At 44.7% G+C, this 14463-nt stretch overlaps 1 protein-coding gene across 1 annotated transcript; it reads right to left on the reverse strand.

The window, feature by feature from the left end:
• Positions 1-6717: 6717 nt before the first annotated feature.
• Hexim1 (HEXIM P-TEFb complex subunit 1) lies at positions 6718-10625 on the reverse strand. The gene has a single exon (XM_046442744.2). It carries the CDS (start codon positions 9957-9959, stop codon positions 8892-8894), a length of 1068 nt encoding a protein of 355 aa, XP_046298700.1. The 5' UTR covers positions 9960-10625; the 3' UTR covers positions 6718-8891.
• Positions 10626-14463: the final 3838 nt, after the last annotated feature.

Here is a 14463-nt window from a genome sequence, read left to right on the forward strand (position 1 = left end):
CTGGCTTAGAACTTGTGATTCTTTTGCCTTAGCAGCCTGAGTCACTGGGATCACAGGCCTGTGCTACCAAGTGCAGCCAGATAAAACCATCTTATTTCCTACTGCTTGAGAGCTAAATTTCAGAGAGATTTGTGGCTCAGGGATATCTTTAAATCATAGTTTGTCGCTAAAATGTCACTTGAAATAATGCCTAAGTAGGCTCTGAAGTAGGCTGGTGACTGGCCAGGGAACTTTGCCTCTGTAGGTACCTTGTCATGAATTATCATTACTAGTTACAGATGGTTAAATTGTTCCTAAGCCTTTGACTTTAATAGCAAAAACCAAGAACCCTGAAAATTTCTTCAGAATTGGAGTGCTGCTGCTCCTATTAGTAGTTTTCCTTAAGTCATATGAGTGGCAGTTTCATAGCTTTAACTCTTCCTCCACCCCTCAGATGTTCTCAGAGATTTTTTTTTTTCTTTTTTTGGTACTGGGGTTTGAACCCAGGTATGCTTTACCAATTAGTTACATCTCCGTATCATTTTATTTTTTGTTTTGAGACAGGGTCCAGCTAATCTGTTGAAGAGTTTGCTAAATTGCTGGGCATGGTGGTGCATGCCTGTAATCCTGGTGGCTCTTAGGAGGCTGAGGCAGGAGGATCTCAAGTTCAAAGCCAGTGTCAGCAACTTAGTGAGGCCCTAAGCAATTCAGGGAGACCCTGTTTCTAAATAAAATATAAAAAAGGGCTGGGGATGTAGTTCAGTGGTTAAGTGCCCCTGGGTTCAATCCCTGATACCAAAAGAAAAAGAAAAAAAAACTGCTAAATTACTGAGGCTGGCTTTGAATTTGTGATCCTCTTGCCTCAGCATCCTGTGCTGTTGGAATACAGGTGGGCACCATTGCACCTGGCTTCTCAGAGAAATCTTAAAACTGGACTGTAAAAATAGATTCACCCTTGAGAAGTATTCCCCCCACCCCTCAGTATTTGGGATTGAACCCAGAGGTGCTTTACCAGTGAACTACTCACCAATCCTTTTTATTTTGAGACAGTCTTTTCAGTGGCCCAGGGTGGCCTCAATTTGGGATCCTCCTACCTCAGCCTCCAGAATAACTAGGATTACAGATGTATACCACCATACCTGACTTGACTGGGGTCCTTAATCCAAAATTTGAACCACTTAATTCCTAACTGAAACATCAGTACACTTGATTCATCCTGTAGTTTGATTTTGGGCACATTTAACTATACACTGATCAAGAGAAGATGAGTAAGGAAAAACTAACACTAAGTTGGAATCAAATTAAATAGTCATAGGAGCTGAAAGGGTTATTTTTGTAGTTCTTTTGTCAAGAATTTATTGGAGGAGGATCAGCCTCTTGTGATTCATCCTCCATTGTGAAGTATTCTAGTTAAACCTTTGGATGCTAAGTGGTGATACTGCATCAGGTACAGAAATTTGTTACTTATTTATAAATAAAAGCTTAACCATTTTTAAGGTTGACTTAGAAGCTTTTCCATTCTTTTGTAAGAAAAGTTGGGAATAAAACCAGTTTATTAGCTAAGCATGATGGTGCATTCTTGTGCTTAGTTACTTGGGAGGCCAAGGTAGGACTGCAAGTTTAAGCCCAGCCTGGGCACCATAGTGAGACTGCCTTCTCAAACAAACAAATGAGTTTATTAATGGCCCCCTGGTAACCTACTGCACAAAAACACAGGCCTATGCTTGGAGGTTAGGAACTTAAAAGTTCTATTTCTGTACACACTACCACTGACTGGTTGGCTTGGCTAGAGGCCAAATCCTGATGATGAGGCCAGTCATTTGTTGAGCCTATTCATCCAATGTCCAACCAGACCTTCAACTTCCTCCTCAGCTCTCCCCTTACAAATGAGTTTCTACAAGCCTGTATGCCTCAGTTTCCTAATTTGAAAATTATGTCAGTGCTACCTCCCAACTTCTCAAAAAGTTTTTAGGATGCAAGCCGGGTGCAGTGACACATGCCTGTAATCCCAGCGGCTCTGGAGGCTGAGGCAGGAGGATCAGGAGTTTAAGGCAGCCTCAGCAATTTAATGAGGCCTTAAACAATTCAGTGAGACCCTATCTAAATAAAATACAAAAAAGGACTAGGGATATGGCTCACTAGTTAAGCACCCCTGGGTTTAATCCCTGGTACCACCAAAAAAAAAAAAAAAAAAAAGTTCAGGATACATGTCAGTGATAGAGTTGTTTCCTGGCATGCTTGAGGCCCTGGGTTCAGTCCCCAGTGCTGCCAAAACAAAACAAAAAAGGCAGCTGGGGGCTGGGGCTGGGGCTCAGTTGTAAAGCACTTGCCTAGCATGTGTGAGGCACTGGGTTCAATCCTCAGCACCACATTAAAAAAAAAAAAAAAGGTATTGTGTCCATCCACAACTAAAAAGAGCTTAAAATGTGCAGTGTAGAGTAACAACTAGAGAGGAAGATGAAACTGAGCTATTAGATACTCCTTCCCTACCTAATTTTGATGTTTTGCTTTACTGGAAAGTTGTGCTGAGGTTATTCAGGTATTTAGAATTATGTGTTTAGCTGGGCACAGTGGTGCACACCTGAAATCCCAGCTACTTGAGAGGCTGAGGCAGGAGGATTGCAAGCTTGAGGCTAGCCTCAGCAACTTGGCAAGATCTTGTGTTAAAGACCTGGGGATATAGCTTAATAATAGATCAGAGGTCTGGATTCAAACCCCAGTGTCCTAAAAAAAAATTTTTTTTAAATATCAAGTTTCAGAATTCCAAATTAATGTCTTCCTCTCACTCTTTGAAGGCAAGGACAAGCTCTAGCCTTAACTGAGAGATTTTGCTGTAGTTTTCCCAAATTCTTGTGTATAGAGCACTCAAGATTTGTTTTCACAGTTTTCTTTTGGAATGTACCTTTGTTTGCTAGAGACTGGGATTTAGTTGGGGGGCGGGGATGATGGGAGTGGTGCTGGTGCTGCTAGGGCTAGGGATTGAACCCAGGGGCATTTTACCACTGAACTACATCCCTGGCCCTTTTTAAATTTTGTTTGTTTGTTTGTTTTGAGACAGGGTCTCCCTAAATTGGTTAGAGCCTCACTAAATTGCTGAGACTGGCCTTGAACTTGCAGTCCTGCTTCAGCTTCCTGAGGTGCTGGGATTACAGTCAGGTGCCACTGTGCCCAGGGGAGATCCAGGACTTTTTTTTTTTTGGTACTGGGAATTGAACTCAGGGGCACTCAACCACTGAGCCACACCCCCAGCCCTATTTTGTATTTTATTTGGAGACAGGTCTCACAGAGTTGCTTAGTGCCTTGCTGTTGCTGAGGCTGGCTTTGAACTTGCTATCCTCCTGCTTCAGCCTCCCCAGCTGCTGGGATTACAGAATTTTGCCACTTCGTCCAGCTGATCCAGGACTTTTAACACTTCACACAAAGTCAGTGGTTGTGATTAAAAGAATACAGCTTTAGATAAGAGTTTATAATTTCTTCTGAATTCTTGCTCTACTTGAAAAAAAATTAGGCCCAGTGTAGTTGCTCTTGATGTTATTTTGAGGGAACAATCAATCACACTAGGTGTTTCAAATGAGTTGACGATTTACTGTAGTAGCTCAACCATTTGAATTTTGTTGGAATGCAATGGTTTATTAATGAACCACTAGGATTATTCCTCCTGTTACCCGTGTTATTTTATCATTTGTCATAATTGAACTCCTCTAAGTAAAACCAAGAAAAAATTTACTTGAGAAGATGGTAACAGCTGAGTTATTGATCTGCCTAAGCCCAACCTTTTGTTTTTTCAAGAACCATAAGGGTAAGGTTTCCAGTATTCAAAGACAATTGGCAAAAGTTGGCCAAAGATTCAATCTTTGTCTGCTAGATTATATATTTTGTTCCAATTGCAAAGAATGACTGTTATTACCCTTCAGTCAGCAACTCTGATGATGTTCAGGATCCAAATTTTGACATTTTTCTTGTTTTAAAATTGCTTTTCTGACTGGGGATTTAGCTCAGTGGTAGAACAAAAATTTAAAAAATACAAATTAAAATAAAAATTTTATTTATAACACCAACCATTTATGCTTTGTATGAAAAAGTCAGTGAAGTTTATATTCCCATGATCTTGCCTGTGTAAATGTGAAAAAGTTACTCCCCTGCAGAAAAATAATAAAGCCCCGTGAACTCAAGTGTATTTAAGGTAGATAGATGCAAATAATGTCTTAATTATAGCCTACTTTTCACCACACTGTTGTGAATATTTTCACCAACTATTAGGAGTATAAATGGCCAGGGAACACTCACGACACTATCTAATGTTTGATTAAAGACAGTCAGCCTTTGAGTTTCTGAAGGTAGACTATTCAGTTTTGGATTTTGTTTTTAATTCTATGGAGTCCCTCTTTGATCTAACTTTTTTACTGAGTTCTAACTTTTAAAATCATTAGGATAAAGTGTATTTATTTTACATTTCCCAAGAAGAGGATTTTTATTTTATTCTTGGTGAAGCAAACATTGAAACACTGGCCTGCACAGTAGCACTTGCTTGTAATTGCAGCAATTTGGGAGACTGAGACAGGAGGATCACAAGTTTGAAGCCAACCTCAGCAGTTTAGTGAGATCCTAAGCAACTTAGTCAGACATTGTCTCAAAAATAAAAAGGACTGGGGTATAACCCAGTGGCTAAGCACCCCTGGGTTCAAGCTCAAGTATTCCCCCCCTAAAAGTTGAAACACTAATCAAATTGTTGGGCATCTGCTCAGGCAGTTTAAGCAGAATGATTAAACAGAATCAATAATCATGCCAGTAGTACCTCCCCTCCCCACACCTCGGTGAGGGCATCATGCATGTACTCTATCATTGTCCCATATACCCAGCCCTGTATACCTGTTTTTTTGTTTTGTTTTGGTGTTTTTTTTTTGGAGTGGGAGTATAGGGGATTGAACTCTGGGGCACTCAACCACTGAGCCTTATCCCCAGCCCTGTTTTGTATTTTATTTAGAGACAGAGTCTCACTGAATTGCTTAGTGCCTAGCTTTTTGCTGAGTCTGGCTTTGAACTCAGAATCCTCCTTCTGCCTCAGCCTCAAAATGCTAGGATTACAGGCATGTGCCAGCACATCCGGCTGTATCTTAATTTTGTTTTTGTTTTTTAGTACTGGGGATTGAACCCAGGTGTATTCAACCACTAAGCCACATTCTTAGCCCATTTTGTATTTTCAGGCAGGGTCTCAATAAATTGCTGAGGCTGGCTTTGAACTTTTGATCCTCCTGCTTCAACCTCCTGAATCACTGGGATTACACTCCTGCACCACTGTGTCTGACTATCTTTTTTTTTTTTTTTAATATATATGTTTTAGTTGTAGATGGACACAATACTTTATTGTATTTATTTATTTTTATGTGGTGCTGAGGATCGAACACAGGGCTTCGCATGTGCTAGGCGAGCGCTGTACCCCAGCCCCCTGACTGTATCTTTTGTGCTCTTTAAATCCTTACAAGTATATGAAGTAGGCATAGCAATGCTTACTTTTGTTTTGTTGATAATAAGGAGGCTTAGAATTTGAGATGTGTCTAGGCTTTCACTGTTAGTTCATATCAAAGATATGACTAGGACCCTGGTTGTCTAATTCCTAGTTATACCTAGTCTTTTGCTTCCTATTTTTAGATATACTCCCTTGTTTTTTCCCCCAGCACTGGGGATTGAACCCAAGGGTGCTCTACCACTGAGCCACATCTCCAGCCCTTTGTGAGACAGTCTTCCTAAATTGCTAAGGGTCTCACTAAGTTGCAGAGACTGGCCTTAAAACTGTGATCCTGTGTCAGCCTCCTATGTCTCCCATTACAGGCTTGCATCACCATGCCAGGCTGACCTAGTCCTTTTTTCAGAACTAAACCAATATGGAACTCTTTAGTCCTCTCCCTCAAAATTGAAATCTGAAGGACCTTGTCTCCTAATGACCTCTGTTATAGGCTAGCCCAGGAAAAGCTGTCCTTACTCAAGGGAGGATAAAGTTCTGTCCAACTAGTTTGTCAGTTTGGGAAGCCATTTTCCCTGGTTGGTTACCCAGGTCCCAATATGAGAAAGGCAAGAAACTGAAATGTCTTAATTTGTAAGCCCATTCTTTTGAACGGCTCAGTTAAAATGTTTTGCAAAGGACTTTAGTGAAAGGCTCATAGTTGGCTAGGGGATCATTTGTCATCACAAGCCGGTTACTATAGGCAACTTGGCCTCTTTGTTGGGAGAGCAGTAGATTAGCCAAGTTCTGAATGTAGAAAGTGTTAATAGAAAACATGTTTTGCATAAACTTCATTCTAAGAACATAAATGCAATAAGTATAGTGAAATGCAAGTGCCTTTGAAAGCAAGATTCTGACAAAGTTGCATAACTCAAATCAAATTTGAGAGTTACTTAGAACTAAATATTTGTATATTTTTTGACTGGACTTGTCTCCTAAAAGTAGAACACTTTTTTTTTCCTGATAATAAACACATTTGTAGTCTTTCCAAGATTGATTTTGGAAATTTCATGTTTCTAATGGTAGGGGAAATAGGTTCTTTCTATTAAATCCTCCATAAGAAGAGGATCTAAAATCAGAGATTATCACTGCTGCATCCTGTAGTGCAGTCAAAATGAGGCATGGCTCTGCACAGTAAAGCCAGAGGGCACTGTTGCTGCCACCTTTCCACCAAACATTTTTTCTTGTGCTGCTGCATGATGTCATAGTAGACGAAAAATTAAAAACACGAAGAAAACTATTTCAAAATAGACATTTAATGTAATCTTTAGGCCAAGGAAAAACACGGATAATACATTGTCTCCAGTGAACCGCCTACCAGAACAGGATGAGCGCAGTCCAGTTTTGAAGGCCCTCATTTTATCCTACTGGCATAATTCCCCTTGATTTTTTATTGATTTGTATATACTACTTATACATCAGAAGGTGCACTCTTGAAGTTCCCACCACCTCCACTATTGCTATTTAGCTTCAAATGCTGGCTTCCCAAAGGGAGGGGTTTCTTCTCCTTTTCCTACAGAGGTTCTTAACCTTCAAGGAGTTTGACATCTCATAACTCTTAACTCCATCCCCAGAAAAAAATGTGCATATGACACAAGACTACATATAATTTTGTGGGTTCAGGGACCCAAAGGCCCCCTGTGGTTTATAAGGCCCCAAGTTAAGGAACCCCTGTGCTAATGATTTAAACAATAGTTTCCTTAGGGAAACAGGACAAGTGAATGAGGGCTGGGTAAACCATGGTGACAGGAAGGAATAGTCATTTAATTTTTTACTATTTTTGGGACAAGAATTAGTTCTCAGGGCCACCCTGCATTTCTTAAGAGCAGAGCTACTCAAGAACAAAAGCAGCTGTAAGCACAGTTAAGGAGACAGAACAGAATAGTTGCTGTATAAGAAACATGCAGGGTCCCTCCTTCAGCATCCAAGAACCTCATCTAACTAGAAATTTTTCTTTTTATATTGGGGATTGAACCCAGGGGTACTTTACCACTGAGTTCAATCCCCAGGCCTTTTTATTTTTTGGAGACAATGTCTTGCTAGGCTGCCAAGGCTGGCCTCAAGCTTGTGGTGATCCTCCTACCTCAGCCTCCCCAGGTAGCTGGGATTACAACCATGCACCACTTCACTGCTTTTCATTGGATTTACAGTGATGTGCATTTCTAACTTAGTTCAACCCTCATGGAAGGGTGGACAACTTTTTTTTTTTTCTTGGTGTAAGCACTTAGGTATTGGACAATTAGGGTAAGTCCTTGGTAAATTTAATATTCCCTACCTTCAAACATCTCAGCATAAAGAGCCACCTGCCACTGCCAAGCACCTTGTTACAGGCCTATAATTCCAGCTACTAAAGTGGCTAAGGGCAGGAGGATTGGAAATGTGAGGCCAGCCTCAGCATATTACAGAGACCCTGTCTCAGAGAATCAAAAGGGTTGGGAATGTAGCTCAGCTGTAAAGTGCCATGGGGTTCAATCCCCAGTACTGAAAGAAATAGCTGTCCCATAAATTTACCTAATCTAATCACTGCTTAAAGCAAGGTTTACTAAGAGCCTCATCCAAGCATCCAGGAACTTCTAGCCCTGTGGGGGTGGGGAGGCAGGTAGGGAGGGAAGAATTACTAGAAACCAACTTGTAGGAATGAAGGCTGTTAGTTGTCTGTCCTAACAAACTGCCAAATTGTGTTAGTAGACTTGAATGGCCATCAAGAAGCAGAAATAAAATTAAGCTTCTGACTGTAGCTTCTGTGCACTCTCCAAAACACATTTCTCTAACATCATGAAAGAAAACCAAGGCACTAGAAAGCAAGCACACTTTAAGTATTTAAGATAATCAAATATTTATATTTTAGCTGAACTGTATATTGAAGCATACTAAAACCTATTCATTGTTGGGGGGGGTCACAAGTAAAAAAAAAAAAAAAATTCTCCCATTTTTTTTTTCAAACTGACAATGACTATTTCATCATCTCTCCTCAAAAATGTAGTCATAAATCAAGAGTTAGGTCTAGAAATCACACTGAAACTATGTTACATTTACAAATATTAAATTTATTATAACTAGAATGAATTTAATGGTTCTCAGATTTGGCCACCTTGTAGCTCCGCTTAAGGAGGGGATTTTTTTAAACAGAAAAATGCATTATAACTTGGTCAAATTACTTACACATTAAAAAAAAAACTCCTTCTAAAAAGGAAAACAAGAAAAGCAACTCTTCAGTTTCACATAATTAAAGAACAGGAGAAAGCACGCAAGCTACATCATAGCTAAATTTACCAAACCAACCAAAGCCGGGGGGATTTTCTCTTCTGATTATGTGTCATAAAAAGGTCCGCTGTCTTATATACACATGTATATAATGTTACATTCCAGCTCTGTAAAAAGTCCCCTTTGCCCCCTCCCCGCAAGTTTCAGTCTAGTCTCCAAACTTCGAAAGTGGCGCACGCTCCTGCTGCCGGTGCAGTTCGTTCTCGGTCAGCAGCTGGAGGTTCTCGGCGCGCAGTCGGTCCAGCTCCAGCTCCAGCTCCCGCACACGAGCGTCGTCACCCAGCCGCTTGCTTTCCAGCCGCAGCCGGTTGTTCTCGTCCTCCATGCGCGAGAGGCACTTCTCCAGCTCCAGGTACTCTTTGATGAGCTCCTGCTTACTCATATTCTGCAGGCTCTCCGCATGGTACCGCTCGTACGTCTCCGAGAAGTCCCGCTGCAGAAACTCGCTGCCGTCCCCTCCCATCCCGTCGCTACCCCCGTCCTCTTCACCGGCTTCTTCCATAAAGTCCTCATCGCTAGTGTCGTCGGATTTGGCGGCCGTTCGTTTGGGGTAGAGCCCGGTTTTGAGATCTGGCTCCTCCTGGTCGTGGTCATCCATAAGGAACTGCGTGGTATTATAGGGCGCGACCGGCTGGCCCTTGGCGAACATCTCAGCTCGAATCCTGGAAGCTCGCAGGCTCTGCTTCTCATCGAACTTTTTCTTCTCTTCCCAGGTCAGCTTGTAGTACGGTTTCCAATGCCGCTTTTTCTTGGAGGGGCGTCTCCTGTGTTTCTTCTTGCCTAGCTGTCTCTGCTGTTGTCCCCACGCCTCCTCTCCCCCAACGGCAGAAGCCCCCAACTTGTTGGCCTCGTTGTCATGACACGGCTGGGCAAGCGCCTCGGACATCGGTTCTCCTCCTGGCGGTGAGGATACTCCGCCAGCGGACATGTCGTCCCCATTTTGGCCCTTCTCGCCCACTTCCAGGAAGCTTGATTCTGGACAGGCCTGGGTCTGCAGGGGAGGAGGATGGGGCTCCAGACTCCCTTCCCCCTCTGGCCCCGGCCGGCCACCCGACTGGGGGGACGCTCTCGATTGCCACCTACCGTCCTCCGAGGGCACCCGCTCCTCCGCGCCTGGGGGGCTCTCGGGGTTCCGTTCTTCATGGACAACAGCAGCACCTGTACAGTTGCTAGTTTGAGGCTGGTGTTGATATTCTGACAAGAGTGGTTCGGCCATGACTAGAAGAGTCCGCGAAGTTTGAGGAATTTTGTCTGTAAGTCCTTAAGGGGAAAAAGAGGTTTATCTTTTCTTTTAAAATATGTCCAATAGTTCTCTTCGGTCTGTAATTTCTGCAGTGACGCCTTTAGCCAGTCCTTCTGTCAGCAAACTCCAATCCCAACTTGGGAGCTCAAGTCAGTAAAGGGTTAAGCGCCCACAGCGCGGCCAGCTAGCGGGTCCGAGGGGTGCAGCGGCAGGAACAGTACGTAACGTGCGGACTGGGTGGGCTTCAAACCTCCCCGCCGAATGCCCCCACGATCGAGGAGTTGGGCAAGAAGATGAGATTAAGTCCAACGGGTTAAGTTCAGCCCCGAAGGGGTTAAAACTACCCGATGACGCTTTCTCCGAGGGACCGAATCCACAAAGGGTTAAATCCCCTGCCGCAGAGCCCACAAGGGGTTAAAGTCCCAGAGCCACCTCCTCCCACTTCCACGGGTGTCGCTCCAGCCCAAGCTCCCAGTTCCCTAGGCCCGGCCGGAGCCTTAGCCGAGGACAGACAAACTCATCTCCCCTTTGGCTCGATGCTCTGCTCAGCTCAATTCTCCTCCGCCTCCTCCTCTTTTCCTCCCTCCCTCCTCCCCTTTCAGACAGCTCCTCTTCCGCCTCCTTCCCCGACTTCCCCTCCCAACCTGCCTTTCCACCTGCCAACTTCCAACTGCTGCCTCCCAGCCCTCTGCGCCCCTTTTATATAGAAGTCTGTTCGTCCCCCCCATGCGCATGCGTAACGGAGTACCCATCACTGGATGCCGGGAGTCGTAGTTTCCATCTTTCAGGCCCGCCATCCTCGCGCGCCGTGCGACGTAGCCAATCCGAGATCACGCAGGAGGCGTCTCCCAGGCCGCCTCCTTCCATCGCTTAGCCCTTGCTAGAGAAACCCGAGTGACCATTGGTCAAGAGTCGCTTGTCTCACCAAGGAAGGAAGGCCAATCGCAGAGGACATGGGGCGGGTTCTGGACCATACCATTCTGCTTAAGGAATACAAGAAGATTCCATGATCTTTGGGAGCCCACACAGAATATTTTTATGAAAAGGTGCGTTTTAAAGACTATTATCGTATTCTGTTATCAGCGGAAGGGTTCCGTCAATGATAAACATTTGTTAATTAAAGTAAAAAATGGTTTATTCCTAAAAAGTAGTCCCTAATGTGTAAAAGAGGAGAAATCCTATAAAGAAAGATGCTGGCCACAACTACAAACTCTGGATTCATAAGACTACAGCAATGGCTTAAAGGTGGGTTGTTGGTGCCTGGGCCGGACATTTGCGGAAGGATATAGTCAACATGTTTTTGTAAAAAAAAAAACGTAAAAGCGCATGAAGAAGTAAACAAATGAAGAATAAAAAAGTGCCGCCTTAAAGAGACAGTATGACCGCCCTTTCGTGCAGCAGCCTCAGACGAGGCCTCGGGAGAGAAGAGAGAGGGTTCGAGTCCCGGGTGACGTCGATCCCTGACTACCTCGGGAACCCTTGGGTGAAGGTGGCCGAGTTCCAACCCCTGCCTGGTCTCTGAGATCCGTCTTCGCCCCAGGGGCCAATGCAAAATGGAGATCGGCGACCGAGCCTCTCCCGTGGCCGGATCTAAAGCGCTGGGTGGGGGTGAAGGACTCGCCCTCTGATCTCGGCTTCTGTCGAAGAAAATGGCCTCCTGGGGCTGATTTGATCTCTTCACTTCCGAGACCTAAAACATTTCCTCAGCTAGGTCAGGGGAAGCTGGGTCATCTAATGAGCATCATTCTTGAGAAGGGGTTCGAAATGAATGAGTTTAAATAAACAGTCTTGGGTTTCTAGAAGAGAAGGGGGGTGTCATCCACAGAGGTCCTCCCTTCTCAGTGGGTGCTGAACGAGAATGAGGGAGGGAGGTAGGGAAGCAGGGCCAGAGGCTTCCCTAATGAGGAGGAAGGGCCTTGCCCTGAAATGAGGATCCAGGACTGTGGGGGTAGATTCGTGTCCGCGGGGGTCGGGTGGGGGGATTCCCCAGTGAGAGGCATTCTCCAGACGCAAAACTCTGCCCAAAGATCCGGGAGAGCCGTCCACGTTAATCACTTTGGCATAATCGCCACTTTCCCCCAGGCCACCCACCCAGTGACCCATTCTTATTCCATAATAGCAATTCCTTACATTCCAAATGGTGTAGATTGGATGAGGTTCTTTTAGGCACAGAACCGTTTGACCTCATCATAGCCCAGTGAGGTAGGCAGGGTAGGAATTATTGTTTCCATTTTAAAGAAATCTTTTAAAAATTGTGGAAATTAAGTGACTTGTCCAAGATCACATGACAGCTAAGTGGCAGTTCTGGCTAAAGTGACCCCCATGCCATTTTTCTTTCTGTCAGAAACAGAACTCCCTCCCCACACACACCTTTTGTTCCTCAAGAACTCTAGTTTGGAGTTCCTTTTATTTCCAATAGCCTTCACCTAATGCAAACCCTTATTTCATCATTTGGTAGTTAAGAGGGCACAAAGATTAATAAAATGTCATACTTGCTTCAGGTTGTTCATGGACTGCCACCAAACCACAGTGAACCAAAATGGCAAGTAAAGAAAAATCCCCATAAAGGCTTGTGAGCCAAGCTGTTTGTGAGTTGGCTCTTAAGATGAAGAATTTTCGTGCAAAGTGGCAGGAAGAGACATTTTACTTTTTTTTCCTCCCAGTATTTATTTTTTTAGCTTTTAGGTGGACACAATATCATTATTTTATTTTTATGTGCTGCTGAGGATCAAACCCAGTGCCTCAGGTATGCCAGGCAAGCGCGTTACTACTTGAGCCATATCCCCAGCCCGAACGATTTTACTTTTTATTATTATTTTTTGAGAGGGGATCTCGCTGTTTCCAAGACTGGTCTGGAACTTCTGGGCTTAAGCCATTCTCCCTTCAACCTCCTGAGTAGTTGGAACTATGGGCCTGCGCCCCCACCCCTGGCCAGAGGCTCGGTCGCGGATCTCCATTTTGCATTGGCCCCTGGGGCGAAGACGGATTATGAGAAGTAGGCCTCCTATGGGAAGCAGAGTATTGTCTAGGAGCATGAAGTGGTTGGTAGGGCGGTAGTAATAGGCATGTTCAGTGCAGACTGCCTCCAAAGAAAAAGAAGCAGAAGTGACTCTGGGACTTATCCAGGTGTTTTGGAAATTACCACCCCAGCTTTGTGTGGGCTTCAAGTAAATCAAGTCTATCTGAAAAGCCTTCCCTCCTCTGAATTTCTTTCTTTCTTTTTTTTTGTACCAGGGATTGAACTCAGGGGCACTTGACCACTGAACCACATCCCAGCCCTATTTTGTATTTTATTTAGAGAGGGTCTCACTGAGTTGCTTAGCGCCTTGCTTCTACTGAGGCTGGCTTTGAACTCATAATTCTCCTGTCTCAGCCTTCCAAGCTGCTGGGATTACGGGCTTGCCCCACCGTGCCCGGCCTGAATTTATCTATCCCTTAGGAGGCTCTTATAGACCAAGAATCCAGAAGGAAGGGTCTTGGTAGAGAATTTCACTAGGAGAGTCAAAAGCCCTTCAAACTTTTACTATATTTTTAGGCTTCAGAGGAATTGAGGCTGAACCCAGCCTGTTTACTAGATGGTTCAGCTATAAGGTCTCATTTGTCTTACTGGGGGAGAGGTGATCAGACTCATACAGTGTGAAATTCTGCTATGAAACAAGGGGCCAGGCACCTCAATATTGACTGAATTCCATTCCTTTGTCAGACATTTTATCTGGTCAATCATTGTTAAACCCCACTGTTAAACTCAGGCTTGCCTTTTGATGAAGGGATCATTCATGTTTCACAAACAAGGAAACCCAGGCTCAGAGCAGTTAAGAAGCTTGCCCAGGTTCACAGAGCCAGCATGCAAGGGGAGGACTGCATCCTCCCTGCAACCCATCACCAGTTTAGTCTTTCTCCAGCTGCCCTGCTGCTGTTCATCTTTATCAATGAAGGCCAAAGAGTGACTGTGGCTTCCAGTGGGGCAAATGATGGCCAAGCTTGGGGCAGTGGAGAGGGGCTGAGGGAGCTCAGAAGTCTAAGGGACTCTAGCCAAGGGCCTTCAAGACTGCTTCTTACTCAAGGACAGAAAGGTCCTGGGACCCAAGTGGTGGCAGCTGCTGGAGGTCAGTGCTGCTACAGTCCTCCATGACTCTGAACCCTGCCCAGGTACCAGGAGGCACTTGGAGTGGCCAGGTCGAGATCAAATACGGGCTGGTAGCTGGAGCCAGGGAGGCCCAGGAGGGAAGACCGGGCAGGCACGGACCAGAGGGAGGCTTAGCAAAAAAAAGTTACAAAAGTTCAGAAGCCAAGCGGTCCCTAAGGCCTAAGCAGGAGCTAGGCCTACCTTAATAGGTCTTGTCCCCGCATTCAGCGGAGAACAGGGGCGGGGCTCCCGCTGGACATTGGCCTTCCAGAAAGTTCTCTTGGAAGATGGGAGGTATGCTGAGGAGAGGGCCACGGGCATAGCGAGAAGCCGCCGCTCTCCCCTTCGGAC

Source organism: Marmota monax, unplaced genomic scaffold (assembly GCF_021218885.2).
Source record: "Marmota monax isolate L192 unplaced genomic scaffold, Marmota_monax_Labrador192_F-V1.1 WCK01_AAM20220418_F8-fsc00205, whole genome shotgun sequence".
In the NCBI taxonomy this organism is placed as follows: Eukaryota; Metazoa; Chordata; class Mammalia; order Rodentia; family Sciuridae; genus Marmota; species Marmota monax.

What these genes read in the sequence shown, in the direction of transcription:
- Hexim1 (XM_046442744.2), bottom strand. Translation starts at nt 9,959, where the DNA reads ATGGCCGAACCACTCTTGTCAGAATATCAACACCAGCCTCAAACTAGC.